General features: G+C 52.0%; 1 protein-coding gene across 4 annotated transcripts in view; it reads left to right on the top strand.

Moving 5' to 3' along the window:
- The window catches only part of Tmem94 (transmembrane protein 94), a 37,811-nt gene that overhangs the window by 8,589 nt on the left and 12,417 nt on the right, over positions 1-16,805 (top strand). For 2 of the 4 annotated variants that reach the window (XM_041635656.1, XM_041635657.1), the window contains exons 2-6: positions 4,431-4,560; positions 14,337-14,456; positions 14,688-14,815; positions 15,068-15,204; positions 16,390-16,592. In XM_041635656.1, the coding sequence (XP_041491590.1) occupies positions 4,537-4,560; positions 14,337-14,456; positions 14,688-14,815; positions 15,068-15,204; positions 16,390-16,592 (612 nt within the window). In that variant the 5' untranslated portion in view covers positions 4,431-4,536. Of the gene's footprint in view, positions 1-4,430; positions 4,561-7,125; positions 7,341-14,336; positions 14,457-14,687; positions 14,816-15,067; positions 15,205-16,389; positions 16,593-16,805 lie in introns of those variants that run through there. The other 2 variants (XM_041635658.1, XM_041635655.1) reach the window with 2 other exon arrangements.

The raw sequence follows: 16,805 nt of genomic DNA, 5'->3' as shown, positions 1-16,805 counted from the left end.
TGGCTCACAACCATCTGTAATGGGGTCTGGTGCCCTCTTCTGGCCTGCAAGCATACAGATAGACAGAATATTGTATACATAATAAATAAATAAATATATATAATATATTTATATATTATATATAATATACAATATATATAATATATTATATATTATATTATATAATATATATTTATTTATAATATTTATTATATATTATATATAATATATTATATTATATAATATATATTTATTTATTTATTATGTATACAATATTCTGTCTGTGTGTATGTCTGCAGGCCAGAAGAGGGCACCAGACCCCATTACAGATGGTTGTGAGCCACCATGTGGTTGCTGGGAATTGAACTCAGGACCTTTGGAAGAGCAGGCAATGCTCTTAACCACTGAGCCATCTCTCCAGCCCCCTAAATAAATATATTTAAAAAAAAAAACACCTATCTTACATGAAGTCAGTCCGACTAATTTAAACGGATTTATTCATGTGCTTATTGCGCCTGAATGTAGGTTTGTGCACCACATGCTTGCCGGTGCCCACAGAGGGCAGAAGGAGTTTGTTCCTCTGGAACTGCAGTGACAGGGGCTTGTGAGCTACCATGTATCGAACCATGGTCTTCTGCAAGAGCAACAAGGGCTTTAAATCGCTGAGCCATCTCTCTGGCCTCTGCATTTCTCTATTTGTGTGTGTGCGTGCACGTGCCGTTCACGTGTGTGGAAGTCGGAGGACAGCTTGCAGGAGTCTGTTCTCCCTTTTTACATGTGGGTGCCAGGCACTGCACTCAGCTCATTGGGCTTGGCAGCAAGGGCCTTCCACCTACGGAGCCGTCTGGCTGGCATAAGAAATATAATTTATATTTGTATTTTAACCTTACAACCTCATGCTTGCAGACTTCATACCGTTTTCTGGAGACTGTATTATTTATTCTGTAAACAGAAGCGGTCTTCCTTTAACATTTTTTTAAAAATTAAAATCTAAATACATCATTTTTCCCCTTCCCATTCCTCTTTCCAGCTCTTTCTATGCACCCCATGCCCCGTTCTCTCTGAAATTCATGGCTTCTTTGTGTGTGTGTTTTGTTTTATTTTGTTTGAGACAGGATGTCACTGCGTAGCCCTGGCAGTCCTAGGACTCACCATGTCCACCAGACTGTCCTTAAATTCATAGAGACCCACTTGACTCCGTCTCCCAAGTGCTGGATTTTAACTTAAAGGCATGAGCCACCATACCTGGCAAGGTCTCTATTTTTTTTTTTTTTTTCTTTTTGGTTTTTCGAGACAGGGTTTCTCTGTGGTTTTGGAGCCTGTCCTGGAACTAGCTCTTGTAGACCAGGCTGGTCTCGAACTCACAGAGATCCGCCTGCCTCTGCCTCCCGAGTGCTGGGATTAAAGGCGTGCGCCACCACCGCCCGGCAAGGTCTCTATTTTTTAAATTGTTACACACACACACACACACAGAGAGAGAGAGAGAGAGAGAGAGAGGGAGAGAGAGAAAAATGACTATATATTCCTAAGTATTTAAGTACAACCTGCTCAGTCCCTATGATGTTTGTTACTTGTACGTATATAATTTTAGGGCTGTTTGGTATTGGGTAACCAGTTTGGGGGCTCTTCCCTGGGAAAGTCTATTTCTCCCACATGCGGTAACCCTTGGTTGCCTGCAGTTCTAGAGTTGGGACCCCATCAATTTCCCCCCTTCCTTGTTGGCATGTGTGTTGCGGGCGTCCTTGCTCAGGTCTTGTGTAGGCAGTCATGTTAGTGAGACTCGATGGGTGCAGCTTCCCTGACATTTCCAGGACATGAAATCTCGCAGCAAACTTCCTGCTCCCGTGACTGTTACGGTCTTCCACATCCTGTTTTGCTATGATCCCTGAGCACTGGGTGCAGGAGCTGTGTCAGGGGATATGTCAGGGGCACTTGCTCTCCACATTTTGACCTGCTGTGGTTTTTGTGTGATAATTTCTGTCTGTTGGTGTGCACGGAGACTTTTCATCTCCATCTCTATACCTTCTGTTTCCACTGTGTACACACGGAGGTCAAGGGACTTCTACCATGTGGGTCCCACTGCCCAGACTTAGGCTTGGCAGCTTGAGTCCTTATTCCTTTTTCTTTTCTTTTTTTAAAGATTTATTTATTTTTTTATGTATATACCGTTCTGCCTGTATATATGCCTGCAGGCCAGAAGAAGACACCAGATCTCATTACAGAAGGTTGTGAGCCACCATGTGGTTGCTAGGAATTAAACTCAGGACCTCTGGAAGAGTAACCAATGCTCTTAACCTCTGAGCCATCTCTCCAGCCCCTCCCTCCCTTTCTTTCTTTCTTTCTTTCTTTCTTTCTTTCTTTCTTTTTGGTTTTCAAAACAGGGTTTCTCTGTGTAACAAACAGTCCTAGCTGTCCAGGAACTAGCTCTTCTTTTTTTTTCTCTGTGGCTTTGGAGCCTGTCCTGGAACTAGCTCTTGTAGACCAGGCTGGTCTCGAACTCACAAAGATCCACCTGCCTCTGCCTCCCGAGTGCTGGGATTAAAGGCATGCGCCACCACTAGCTCTTCTACACCAGGCTGGCCTTGAACTCACAGGGATTCACCTGCCTCTGCCTCTCAAGTGCTGGGATTAAAAGCGTGCGCCAACACCGCCCAGCCGAGTCCTTATTCTTGACCTGGACAAACTTGAGTGTCATTTCTTGTTGTTCATCATAGTAGTGGCTTCTATGGTTTATTGAGCACCAATACTGTACCAAGCCCAGCACATATACTATTTTTCATAATTCTCATGGCACCGCTGTGAAACAGGTGTTGCCACATCCATCCTAAGGACAAGGAGCAGAAGCCGAAAAGGACAGATAATAATTTACCAAGATCCTTCAGTATCTGATACACGTTGGAGCTGAGATTTGAACCCACAGGTGTTCATTTAGCTGTGATGCATCTGCTTTTTGCAGTGAGATATAGGCAGAGCTGGCCCTTTAAGGGTTCTGCTCCTGATTTCAGGTCAGATGTTAAGAACAGTCCTCTCCCAGAATCCCATGTATGGAAGGATGGGAATACAGAGACTCTTAGAAAAATGTCATGTTCCTGGCTGCCCTCTGCACTGCTGTGGTTCCAGCTGGCCACAGTCATTTCCCTCTGGTTGTGTTGGCAGAAGACGTTAGTAGGAACAATCCCCTTCTGGACCCTGGTTCCTTTCCCTGTGTAGTGAAAACCTTATTCAGCCCCTGCTGGGATGGGGTGTCATGGGGACCTCAGCCATAGCTGTAAACAAGGCTCAGGCCGCTTGGTCAGAGTGGCCTTGGGGAGGAGTGATTTGGCCTCTCAGGATCCCATTTCAGTTGGCTGCCAAAGACTGAATGTCACCGCTTTGCAAGGCCACTGCCAGCGTCACTGTCTCTGACCCTGAGGGGGTGTCTCAGCTTTGATTGAAGGTCCTGGCTGAAAGGAAGGGGTAGGGAGAAACTTGGCATCCTGGCAGGTGACATCAACATGGGTGCCGCTCGGAGGAACTGGGTGGGATTTGGGAGTGGAGTTGGTGGCTTCCAACCAGAGTTTCCTGGCTGGCCCTCTGGACATAGATTTTTAATTTTCTCGACAGCTCTTTTATGGGTCAGCTCTCCGAGGCCTCTGATTCCTCGTAATGAGGTTGGCCATGGCCCTGGAGAACTGCCCTCATCAGCAGGTTAGCGCTTCTCCGAGAGGCGGCCTCTGGCACCGGGCCAGATCACTCTGTCACTTTTTACTGAGAACATGCCCTGAGCTGAGATTGTGAAAGTTGTGTTGGCTGCCAGGACGGAAGGGTGAGGATCAGGGCTCAGGTGGGGCAGGTGGGACTGGTGTCAGGGTCACATGTCTCTGTTTTTGAAGCAGGAGGGATGCTGAGATCCAACCCAGGCTATGGCCCCTGCTAAGCGCCTTGTTCTGACACGGCTGCATTCCAGCCCTTGGGCTGGTTTCGTCGTCCAGGCACCTAGCTGGGTTTTGTCACACTGTTGTCAGATCGGCTTGCTCATCCTGGCCGACCTCTGCCCAAAGTGCCTGTCTAGCACTTCTGTCACCCACACAAGAGGCTCAGAAGACCCATGGGCATGCATGTGCCGGCAAGTGTGGCACCTGCTCAGCCCAGAGAGCATCGTGTGCCTGCTTCCGCCCGGTCTCTTTCCGGCCTCCCTCCCGATGTCCCTGATGACTTGGCTTGTGGTAGATTCCAGATGACTTTACCGCTGTCTTCAACCCTAGTTGTGAGATTAGCCGGGGCTCCTCCAGGGACCACCCCCAGGAGTGGGCCTCATCCAGGGCTGACTCCTGAGGGACGGCCACCAGAGGGCCAGGCCAGCAGGGTGCTGCTGGTCGGGCTTAGTTGAGGGTGTCCTTTCGCACAACAGTCTCCCAGTCCTGTGACCTTGTGACCTTATTTACGGGATTTCTTTCCTCTTTTTTCCCCAGATGCTGTGACTGTGGCAGACTCACCGGGGTTTGTCCATGTTGGGGAGGAAGCTTCCTTCCAGGTGTGACTGTGTTCATCTGGGCATGTCTGAAGCACCCTGTGCCCATGGACCTGAAGGAGAAGCATCTGGTGGGCCCTGCTCTCTTGCTGTGTGTCTGTCGTTGGGGGTATCTCTATTGGGCTCCCCTCCCCTGGGTTTCCTGAGAGATCTCCAGCTCGAGGTTTTACACTGAGTGTGAGCAAAGGGGGTGTCGTGAGGCCTGTGGGGGATATAACTGTGACCCCTCCTCAGAGGTCACTATTGCCAGGCTGCAATAAGGGGAGCCCGGCTAACATGGCTGCATGACAGCAGGCTTTCTGATTGGGTTTGATCCCAAGCCAGCTTTGCCCAGAGCTGTGTAATTTGGTTTGTTTGCACTGTGCTAGGGCTGTGCCCCAACCTGCCTGGCCATGTTGAGGACTGCTGGGCACCCTGTCTGTGGTTAGGGACAAACACCTCATCAGATTCCAAACACAGCTGCGTGCTAATCAACAGGACTGAGCTGGGCCTGGTGGTGCGGGTCTGTATTGTCACTTACTGTAGAGGCTGAGGCAGGAGAATTGCGAATTTGGGGCATGCCTGGACTACAGAGTGAGTTTGGCAACTGGGTGAGGCCTCCTCTCAGAGGCCAGTGTCCATCGAAAGTCCCTGGGCCTGAGTAGTTCAGGCAGGGAAGACTGGCCCTGCCTTCAGGCGCTCTAGCTGTCTCTGGATGGAAGTAGATTTAGAATAGTCTCCTCCTGTGGCAAAGACTGCCCCCGCGAGTGCTTTACCCACTAAGCAGTCTTGCCAGCCCCAAAAGGATCTCTTCAATAACACGCTGGGCTCCAAAGGTGAACTCTAATGATAATACTACCCAGGTATCTCAGATGGCTTCTTGGAGAAGAAGGATTAAGGGGACTTTGCATGGTGACAGTTGCTCCTCAAGTTGACTATAGCCAGCGCCTTAGTCCAGGACTGGTTTGCCTGTCCCTGGATGGCTTTTAGCACCTGGTCCCCTCTCTTTCGGACCCACCAGTTCCCAGCCTGTCTGGAAGCACATGGAGGATGAACTGTGGCCATGCCAGCTTGAGCCCTGTTTCTGAGCTAACAGGGCTGTTCTCCTGCCCTTGAGCAGGCAGTGCAGGAGTGGGTGAGAAGGGAAAGGACCATGTTGCATAGCACCCTGTGCTCTCTGAGGTGTGCCCTGGAGCAGGGGGAGCTTTGCTGCCTGGTTCTGTCCTCACAGAGACTGGTACAGAGGCTGACCCCGCCCATCCCTCTTTCCTGCTCCCAGCAAAGACTTCCTGCCCTTAACCTCTGGACTGCCCAGCCCCTCCTTTCTGTCCCCATTCTACTGTTTGGCAGGGGCCCCACAGGGAGGTACATAGGCCAGTGAGGGGGAGGGGAGAGGCCGGCTTGTGCTGGGAGGTGCTCTCTTTCCTCTCAGCAGCTGGAGAGGGTGTAGTCTAGGAGACAGAGGGCCCTGGAGAAGCACGCTCAGCCTCCAGCCTGCTCTCCAGCCAAGGGACCCATTAGGCTGTCCTCACTCCCTGGGGCATTGTGTCACCATGCTGAAGATGGCCTATCCATTAGCAGAGGAATGTGTCTTACCTCTCCTTTACCCAGAGTGCCTGTGTTGATTTCTTTTATGTCAAACTAGGGACCAGCGTCACTTGGGCCAGGCTTAAAGTGCAGCCTGGGAGCCTTTTTGCCTGTACCTGGGCCTGGTGGCACATGCCTTTAGCCTGAGCACTGAGGAGACAAAGGCAGGCAGATCACTTGAGTTCGAGGCCAACCTGGTCTACATACACACTGAATTTCAGGACAGCCAGCGCTATACAGAGAGACTCTGTCTCAAACAAACAAATATACAAAAATCAAGCCAAAAAGAGATCACGGTGTACCCAGGCAGCCCTGGTCTCTACTGTGCCTAAATATAATGCTTCCCTTTGTGGGTCAGTGACTTGTGGGATCTCTAGATCTCCTGGAGGGAGGGGTTAAAATCCTAAGAAGCCCTTTTAGATGGCCTGCTCTCTCCCTCTGCTACTGGTCTCTTCCTCCAGACTCCTAGAAGTCTCTGCAGGAATCCCTGCTGGCCACCCCTCCTTGCTGCAGGATGTGCTGCTATTAATAAAACCCCCGGTTCTCTCCCCTCCTCCCTGCAGCTCTCACGGTGGAGGTCTGCTGGGTGGAGATCTGCTCTTGCCTGGGCTCCGCTCTCCGAGAGGCAGGGAGCTCAGCCACAGTGGGATGCTGACTAGTGACCTAGGGGTGGTGGACAGGTAGTCCGGCCGGAGATTCAGAATCTGTTCCCCAGGGTACTCCTGGATGCCAGCATTTGCCCTGGGGGCTCCAGGCCTTTGACAGCTCCCTTCATTTGTCCAAATATCCCTCTGTCCGTCTGGCTGTCCTCTAGCTGGATCTCCCCTCTGTGCTCACCCTGCACTGGACTCTTGGACATCAGGCAGATCGGGGACCAACTTTGGCCTCTCAGCCCTCCTTTCTTCGCCCTCCTTCTTCCCTCCCTCCTCCCTCCCTCCCTCTCTGCCTCCCTCCCTCTCTGGGCTGCTGTTGCTGCCTGCTGCCTCCTCCTCCCTCCCTGAATCTGCAGCGTGACTGGAAATAGGCTGAATTAATCAGCAGATTGAAGCTCTGCTCCACTGCGCCCAATTCTCTGCAGCACCAGCCTCTCACTCACACACGGTCCGGCCCTCTCCCCTCTTCTCGCTCACACAGTCTCTCACTCTCTGGTTCTGTTCTGCGTCTCCTTCTCTCCTCGAGGGTGGTTTTGGGAGTGACCATACCTGACTGCTTGTCCCTCAGGCTCTGCCCCATGCTCTTCAAGCAGACAGAGCTATGGATGCCCCACCAGGGCAAGCACAGCACGGTGAGTATGCCAGCTTGGCTTCCCCAGCTCCTACTGCCTCCTGCCCTGCTTACCAGGGTGTCTTTGGGTTATGGTTGCCAGAGGAGTCCTGAAGATGCTGCAGGGCAGGATGAGCCTGGGTTAACCAGGGCTTTGGAAGGAGATTGGGACTGAGAACCGAAAAGCTAGTGTGTCTTGGAATGGCCAGCCAGGTTTTCAAGTTATCCAGAGCAGCCTTGGGGACTGAGTTTCCCAGAGGGGAAAGGATGCAGGGTCCCAAAGCTCCATGTACAGGTAACGAAAGCCCAGGGCCTGGCTTCCATTCCTTCTCTATAATGAGGGGACTTTCCCCTGCTGGATCATTCAGGTAACCGAGTCAGGAGTCAGGGCTGGGATAGTTCCTGGGTTTCGGTGGCTGCTGAAGATGCAGAAGCAGGTGGGTGGAAATGCTGGGGTCTGCGTGAGTCTACGAGGAAGGAAGAGGAGTAAGTGGTGCTGCTCTGCCTCTGGCCAGCCAGGCTGCAGACTAGCCCAGATGTGCTGGCTGCAGATGAGCCCAGATGTGCCAGCCAAACTCAGAGGGATTCCTCTCCGTCTGTGCTGACTACAGCAGCTCTGATGGGGTGACTGGCGAGGGGACCCAGCTGATTATAACTGGTGGCTGTCTGTTGTCAAGGCAACCAGTCAAAGTTTATTTTGTAACCTGCCTTCCTGAATGTATAGCCATAATTTTGCTGCTTCTAAAGCAGGTGGAGTAGGAAGAAAAGTGGAGTGAGCCTCAGAAGTTCCCGACAGGGACATGGGCTAGGTGCTGGGGGCGGGGGGCTGGGGCTCCTTGCTGAGGTAGGTGTACCAGCTATTGGATGCTGAGTTATACACCTTGGCAGTGGGGTCCCGCTCAGTGTTAGATTACTGCTGGCGACTGCCAGTCATTTTGCCCTCGGTGTTCCCCACAAATGTTCAGTCCTGCTGGTGCTCCTCCTCAGTGGTGGAACAGAGAGAACCAGCCCAGCTGGCGAGGGCATCCAGCCTCCCAAGTCAAGACTTCCTTTTTGCCCAGCATGGTGGGCAAATCTCAGCGCTTAGGAGGCAGAGGCAGGCAGATCTCTGACTTTGAGGTCAGCCTGGTCTACGTAGTGGGTTCCAGGTCGGCTAGGATTACACAGTGAGACCCTGTCTCAAAAAAACCCAGCAAAACAGAACCCAACCAAATGACAGCAGCTGCCTTTCTGAGTCAAGTTGTTTCCTCTTCGCTCTGGCTGAGTGTGAGCGCTGACAATAGTGGGAAGGGCTGGCTCTGCCTGAATGACTTCAGCACCCTTCTGTCCAGGTCCCTCCTGGCCCCACAAGTCCGTCTAGGGGTGCCAGTGCCAGGGAAGGGGTAAGTTTTTAGCATCAGAGAAAGGAGAAATCTCTCGTTAGCCTTGGGAACTTAAGGCACATCAAAATGTTCCTCACCCTTCTTGACCTCAGTAGGTAAAGAGAAGCAGGCCTTTGCCTGTGCTGACTTAGTTTATTTATTGTTCAGATAATAGGAACTTGCTGCGTCTCTCAAGGCGCCCAGGAACACGGAGTGCTCCGTGTCACTCTGCCTGTTCCCTACCAACCGGTCCTGCTCCTCCTAAGTACGATGGTTTTCCACTGAGCCCCTTCCCTCTGGATCTTCTGCCACCTGGGGAAAGCTCAGGCAATGAGGGTAGCAGTGATCTGACCCTGAACACTAGCCCTCCTTCCACAGAAGGGTGAGCCGAACAGGCTTAGGAGTTGGATCAGCATGGTTGAACCCTGCAGAGAGTAGGCTGGCTCAGAAGGCCCAGTCCTCACCACAGGCTGGCCAGCCTGTGTGGGCAGGCACTTCCTTTGGGCAGCATGTAATTACAGAATAGCTTATTTTCCCTCTGCTGCACTGTCTTTAATCCCCTGTCTGGAGTTGGTGGCCCCGGCCAGACACAACATGCGGGGGGGGGGGGGGGGGGGCAGATGGGCAGATGCGTGCAGGCAGCTCTGCAGGTGTCTTGTCCACGGAGCATCTGTCACCTTCTGACCATGCCTCTCTCCCCCGGAGAAGAGCAGAGTACCTGGGACAGGGAAAGCAAGTGATGATGAGGCGGGCGATCCTGGGCTCCGGGCTGCAGAGAAGGAGGCAGGAGATATCTGGGTGGTAACGGTGTAACCCGGGAGTCAGTGAGTGCTCTGCAGGCCTGGCTAGAGGAGGGATGTCTTTCTGGTTCCCTGGCTTCTCATAGACTTCTCTCAGTCCTGCAGGGAACTGCTCCTTCTTGGGCAGAAGGTCCTAGCTCGAGGTCCAGCAGCTTCCCATGTTACCTTACAGCCTGTGCACGTCTCCTGGACCCTTTTACTGCTTGTCCCATCTCTTGGGCATGCAGCCCTTACCTCTCGCAGTGGTCCTCTCTCCCTCCTCTGTTTTAGAGGTATGGTCTATGAATCCTGTCCTGTCCAGGAACTCTTGTATCCGGCTGTGGAGAGGAAGCCAGGAGAAGATGGAGTCCAAGAGGAGAGGCTAGTGTGAGGGAAGATGCTGGGGGCACAGGCCTCTTACTCTGCCCCCAGGTCCTCTTCCTTCCTTCAACAGGGAGGAACAGGCCCAGCCTGCCCTTTGGAGCCCTTTGTCTTTCTTATCTAGAGCCCCCAAGAAGGCTTCTGCCCTTCTAGGAAGTTGTATAATGGATTCTAGCTGCACTGAATGCTTGATTTGGACCCTGGTCTCTGGAGGGTCAAGATCCTCCTGGCTTCAGGCAAAGGAGCTAAGAGTCGCCAGGCAGTGGTGGCACACACTTTTAATCCCAGCAATTGGGGGTAGAGGCAGGCACATCCCTTGTGAGTTCCAGACCAAGCTGGTTCACAGAGAGAATTCCAGGACAGCCAGGCAGGGCTATACAGAGAAACCCTATCTCAAACAAACAAACAAACAAACAAACAAACAAAAAGAAGCTGAGACTCTTGGGGTGAATGCACCCTGGAAAACTGGGGTGGCCAGTGGTGAGGTGGACACTGGGGACTCTATGTGTACCTACAATTCAAGGTGTGTGGCACTGGGCCCCTGCCCCTCAGGCCTGGCAGGCCCTTAGGGTCATGGAGGTGTGTGTCCCACCAAAGCCAAATGGCCAAGGAGAAAGCCAGGGGATACATTTGGAACTAATCAGCAAAGAGAAATGCAGAGTGGCCTGCCATAGGCAAAGCCAGAACAAGTCCCTGCAGAGGACAGAAATGGGGCCTTTGGAGTGGTGAGGTAGGACAAGGAGTCAGAGTGTCCCCACAGCCCTTCATTCTCAGTAGACAGTCTTGAGGTATCTCGGGCCAAGAGTTTGCTGCTTTTGCTTGGACTTTTCCTGGTGGAAGCTCTTCAGGTGGCCTCTGGGGAAAACTTGTTGCCCCTTCAGAACTCTGTTTCTTGGTCCCATTGCCTTGTATTTTACAGTTGGAGATCTGTCCACTGAATTCACCCTGACATCAGCTTCATCCCAGAAATTTTAAAATTTTAAGTTTTGGTCAGGATGGTATCCAGACAGGCTCCTCCTCCTCCTCTTCCTCCTTCTTCATTTTTGGTTTTTTGAGATACAGTTTCTCTGTAGCTTTGGAGCCTGTCTTGGAACCCACTCTGTAGACCAGGCTGGCCTCAAACACACAGAGATCTGTCTACCAGCCTCTGCCTCCCCAGTGCTGGGGTTAACAGCATGTGCCACCATCACCTGGTCTTTTTTTTTCTTCCTTCTTCTTTTTTTCTTTTAAGACAGGGTTTCTCTGTGTAGCTGTAGCTGTCTTGGAACTTACAGTGTAGACCAGGCTATCATCAAACTCACAGAGATCTGCCTGCCTCTGCCTCCTGAATTCTGGGATTAAAGGCATGTGCCACCACCTAGCTGGCATGTCTTTGAAAGCTGCAGGTACCACTGCAGGCTTTGTTTGACGTCCCCTAACTAAGGTGCCATTGGGATCGTTGAAGCTATTTCTGTGCTCATCCATTCAACTCATTCACTGAGTTTGTGTGTGTCTAGCATTGTCTGTTGTGGTTCAGTGGGGAGGGCTTGTGGGAATAGGAGAATTCCTCTTCAATTCTGTACCAAATACTATACCAAATTCAAGGAATTTAAGGTACAGTGAGAGAGCCAGACATGCAAATCCAGAATCAATTCCATAAGGTACCAGCTGAGAGCCAGGTTGCCCCGATGCCCTTAGACCACAGACCTGAAGCTCTGGGCTTTTGGGAACTGTTTGTTCCTCCCACGGGAGATGATATTTGAGCTATCTTGAAGAAGCAAGAGTTGCCTGGTGGCAAGTATGTCCTTGGTCAGGAAGTATGTGTCCCTTTGCACGTGAGCTGAAGGAGCAAGGACTGCAGAAGGAAGAGCAGGGAGAGGCTGGGAGGCCACAGGCTCCTAAGGCCTCACAGAGCAGGCGCAGGACTGTGGCAGTAGAGGAGAGGAGGCTGCAGAAATGGCTCAGTGGAGAAACGTGCCTGCCATCAGCCTGACAACATGAGCTGGGTCCCCGGGGACCCATGTGACGGAAGGAGAGAACTGACTCCCGAAAGTTGACCTTTGACACAGTCAGTCAATCAAATATCATAAAAATGTAAAGATAAAGGGAGTCAGCTGTTGAGGGCTGGGGTATTGCGGTGGGTTTGGAAAAGGTAAAGAAGGGATGGGAAGGAAAGGTGTGGGGGCCAGGTTAGAGCCTGGGGTGGTGCAGAGGTGACTGGGTAGTGGTGGTGTGGGAGGAGAGGTGACCGGCACGGATGAGTTTGGAGTTTGGGATATTTCCTGTTTCCTGTAAAGCATCTCTGAGGCAGTCAGTAGACAGGCCTGAGTTCAGAACGGGCCTGGCCAGGAATGAAATGCAGGTCTTGGAGCAGGGAGGTGGCAACGGTGGCAGAGGTCTCCTGGGAGCATCCACCAGCTGGCAAGGATGGGCTGTGGGGTGAGAGGAGGGGAGAGCAGGAATGAGTGGTTCTCAACACAGAGGGCCCAGGTGGAGGTCCCTGTGTCCCTGTGCCTCCACTGTGGAGAGGAGAGGGGCCGAGTCACGGTGCTATCTGTAAGAACGGCTAGCTGTCTCTCTCCCTGAGATTATGTCCTGCCTAATTTCTAGTGTCACAGACCCTGTCTTGCGAAATAGTGGTACTAGAAGGCGAAGGTGGCAGGGTCTTCTTTTTTTATTTTTTTTTAAATATTTATTTATTTATTTATTTATTTATTTATTTTTTGGTTTTTTGAGACAGGGTTTCTCTGTGGTTTTGGAGCCTGTCCTGGAACTAGCTCTTGTAGACCAGGCTGGTCTCGAACTCACAGAGATCCGCCTGCCTCTGCCTCCCAAGTGCTGGGATTAAAGGCGTGCGCCACCACCGCCCGGCCAAATATTTATTTATTATGTATATGATGTTCTGTTTGTGTGCCAGAAGAGGGCACCAGACCTCATTACAGATGGTTGTGAGCCACCATGTGGTTGATGGGAATTGAACTCAGGACCTTTGGAAGAGCAGGCAATGCTCTTAACCACTGAGCCATCTCTCCAGCCTCTCTTTTTTTAATTTTTAAACGTTATTATGTCTGTTTGTGTGTGTTGGTCAGGGAACAGCTTGCAGAAGTTGATTCTCTCCTACCACATAGGTCCTGGGGCTTGGACTCGGGTTATCATGCTTAGCAGCCCACACCTTTACTGGCAAAACCATTTCACCAGCCTGCTGTAGAAATTCCTACCACCAGTAAACTTTAAGTTACCCGCCCACTTGGGCATGGCCTCTTATTTATGCCTATGTAAAGTGTGCTACTGGCCTCTTTTCTGGCTGTGGGATTTGATTGCTGTTTTCTGTTCTAGCAGAGGATTGTGATTTGTAAGTCAAGTCTACCCCTAAATAAATAACCCTGTCTTATTCTCAATTCTGAGCTAGTGTGGGATTTCTTTTAAGTGTCCTTCTTCTTCTGGTGCCCCACGATGGGCGCCAGTTTGTAGTAAGAGGGGCTGCTTGTTGGTTCCCGGCCGCTTAGTCCCAAAATAATCACACAAAAACTGTAGTAATTAAACCACTGCTTGGTCCATTAGCTCTGCCTTCTTTTTTTTGTGTGTGTGTGGGGGTTTCAAGACAGGTTTTCTCTGTAGCTTTGAGCTTGTCCTAGACCTAGCTCTTGTAGACCAGGTTGGCCTCAAACTCACAGAGATCCGCCTGCCTCTGCCTCCCGAGTGCTGGGATTAAAGGCGTGCACTACCACCACCTGGCAACTCTAGCTTCTTATTGGCTGACCCTTACATATTAATTTAGCCCATTTCTATTAATCTGTGTATCACCATGTGGCGGTCTCTGGCGGTGGCTCCATGGCTTCTCTCTCACTCCGCCCTTCTTCCTCTCACCAGCCAAAAGTTTTTCCTAAATGCCTTCCCCAGGAATGATTAAGAACAACATCTGAGTTAACTCTCTTAAAGAAAGAGATATATTCCAGGCGGTGATGGCACATACCTTTAATCCCAGCATTAGAGGGCAGAGGCAGGCAGATCTCTGAGTTGGAGGCCAGCCTGGTTTACAGAGTGAGTTCCAGGACAGTCAAGGGTACACAGAGAAACCCTGTCTCAAAAAACCAGAGGGGGTGGGAGAGCAGGAGAGAGAGAGAGAGAACAGGGCAGGGTGATGCATGTCCTTAATCCTAGTACTTAGGAGGCTCTGTGAGCTCTAGGGCAGCCAGAAATAGATGGACAGACCTGCCTCAAAACATAAAACAATAAATAAAAAAGAAATAGATACCCTCTGGTCTGTGAAATCTTGAAGTAAAATGGGGTAGGGGATGGGGCTGGGAGCAAGAAGAGTTGGAATGGGGCAGGAAGACCACCTGGCTCCATGGGTCGATGGTCTAACGACGAAATGAGTTGAGAAAGTTCTTTTTTTTTGCTTTTCTTTTTCACTTGGCTATAAGGAGTGTAGGGTTAGGATGGGGAAGAAGACCTGTAATCAAAGAGTGAGTTTGGGCAGGGCCCTGGGAGATGCTGACTGTTTCTATCACCCTGCAGGGAGAGCCCCCCTTGGCCCTGGGCCTGTCTACCCGGAAGGCCCTCAGTGTCCTGAAAGAACAGCTGGAGGCTGTGTTGGAGAAACACCTCAAAGAACGGAAGAAATGTCGCACATGGAAGGTGACGCTTCCTCCGGGGTGACAGGAGCATGGCTGCACAGGCAGCGAAGCAGGGAGGTCCTGTCTTAGGGACATACTGTGCTTGTCCCCTGGACATCAAAGACTCCACTGACACTTCACGTAGTCCTAAGTTCCAGTTTACTGGGAGTGGTGTCCCACCCTACTTGCTGGAAGATGTGGGCATACTGGGACGAGCTGGGAGACTCACTGCCTGCCTGTCGTGTTGCTCTAGGAGACGTGGAGAAGCAGCTTCCTGCACCTTAGTAACCGCTGCTCCTGTTTCCACTGGCCGGGGGCTTCTCTCATGCTGTTGGCTGTGCTGCTGTTGCTGTGTTGCTGTGGGGGCCAGCCAGCCGGGAGGTAAGCACGGACCCTGGCTTCTGCCAACTCCGTTCTAACCCCTCGGCCATCCCAGGGCTCTGAGGGGGCTGTTCCCTGAGCTGCCCATAGTGACCCGAGTACAGAAGAGTCCCCTTTCTATTGACTGGGGACAGAGGTGCAGGAAGCAAGCAAGACCACTTTTAAAAGTGGCTAGAGGAATGGGCGGAGGGAGCTGGCTGGGAGGCCTTTTCTCTGGAAATGCATGTCGTTCTCTGTGTCCCTCAACACCAGCCATGGAGTGGAGCTGGTAAATGCCTCTGCCCTGTTCCTGTTGCTGCTTCTGGATCTCATCCTTATCGGGCGGCAAGATCGGCTGAAGCGCCAGGAGGTGGAACGCAGGCTCCGGGGGATCATTGACCAAATCCAAGGTGAGGCCGAGGGTCAGAGCAGTCTCTAGGAATGAGGCTCTGTGACATGTCAGAACACCGCCAGTCCAGACCCAGGCAGGCAGGTCTGGGGTGACAGGTGCCTTCAGTGGCTCCCTCTTGCTTCTCCAGGCCATCCCTGATGCCACACACAGCTCCTGAGAGCTGCTTCTGCCCAGACTCCAGCTGTCCTGTCCAGCCTCTCCTTGTAGCTCATCTCCATCCTAGAGCCCCTCCGTCCAGCCTGCTTCCTGCTTCCTGCCTCTGTTCTGCTCCTCTCCACCCAGATTGCTTCTTCTTCTTTGTCTCTAACTCATGAAGTCTTGTCCATTCTTCCTGGCCTACTACCCATGCTGTCCCTGTCCTCCTGGTCTCTTCCCATGCTGTCCCTGTCCTCCTGGTCTCTTCCCATGCTGTCCCTGTCCTCCTGGTCTCTTCCCATGCTGTCCCTGTCCTCCTGGTCTCCTCCCACACTGTCCCTGTCTCCCTGGTCTCTTTCCATGCTGTCTCTGTCCTCTTGGTCTCTTCCCACACTGTCCCTGTCTCCCTGGTCTCTTCCCACACTGTCCCTGTCTCCCTGGTCTCTTCCCATGCTGTCCCTGTCCTCTTGGTCTCTTCCCACACTGTCCCTGTCTCCCTGGTCTCTTCCCACACTGTCCCTGTCTCCCTGGTCTCTTCCCACACTGTCCCTGTCTCCCTGGTCTCTTCCCATGCTGTCCCTGTCCTCCTGGTCTCTTCCCACGCTGTCCCTGTCCTCCTGGTCTCTTCCCATGCTGTCCCTGTCCTCCTGGTCTCTTCCCATGCTGTCCCTGTCCTCCTGGTCTCTTCCCATGCTGTCCCTGTCCTCCTGGTCTCTTCCCATGCTGTCCCTGTCCTCCTGGTCTCTTCCCATGCTGTCCCTGTCCTCCTGGTCTCTTCCCATGCTGTCCCTGTCCTCCTGGTCTCTTCCCATGCTGTCCCTGTCCTCCTGGTCTCTTCCCATGCTGTCCCTGTCTTCCTGGAAGTAATCTCTTGTTGCCTGGCAGACAGGTTCACTCCTTCTGTACTCCCTCCCCACAGTGCTGGAATCATTCTTTATTTATTTGTCGCTAGGAAGGATTCTCAGGGCAGGTGTTGTTGAAATATGGGGTGCATTTGCATGCATGGGATAGGTGTGCAGAGCCAGCGCTGTTGTTTTGTTCTCATTAGATGCTCTCAGGGATGGAAAGGAGATCACATGGCCGAACGCCATGTATCCAGACCTCCACATGCCCTTTGCACCGTCCTGGTCCCTGCACTGGGCTTACAGAGATGGACACCTGGTGAACCTGCCAGTTAGCCTGTTGGTGGAAGGAGACATTATAGCCCTGAGGCCTGGCCAGGAGTCCTTCGCCTCCCTGAGGGGCATCAAGGTAGAGGGAGCAGCTGGGGGAGGATCTGAAATCCATTGGGAGTCCTGAGGCTAGACTTTGAAGCTTCCTGCCCAGCGTGGGGGTTACCAGGGCACCAGGGCAGGGTTGAAACCTCCTCCTGCTGTTGCTCTGTCTCTTCCTGGAAACCCAAGTCCCATAGGGCCCACCCCAGCAGGCTCATTGCTAGAGGAGAGACCATGACCTTGGGGAGCG

Source organism: Microtus oregoni, unplaced genomic scaffold (genome assembly GCF_018167655.1).
Source record: "Microtus oregoni isolate MIOR12 unplaced genomic scaffold, Mior012 000048F_ref0000485, whole genome shotgun sequence".
Classification (NCBI taxonomy): Eukaryota; Metazoa; Chordata; class Mammalia; order Rodentia; family Cricetidae; genus Microtus; species Microtus oregoni.
The sequence above is the reverse complement of the archived record's forward strand: the minus strand, read 5'-3'. Positions and strand labels throughout refer to the sequence as shown.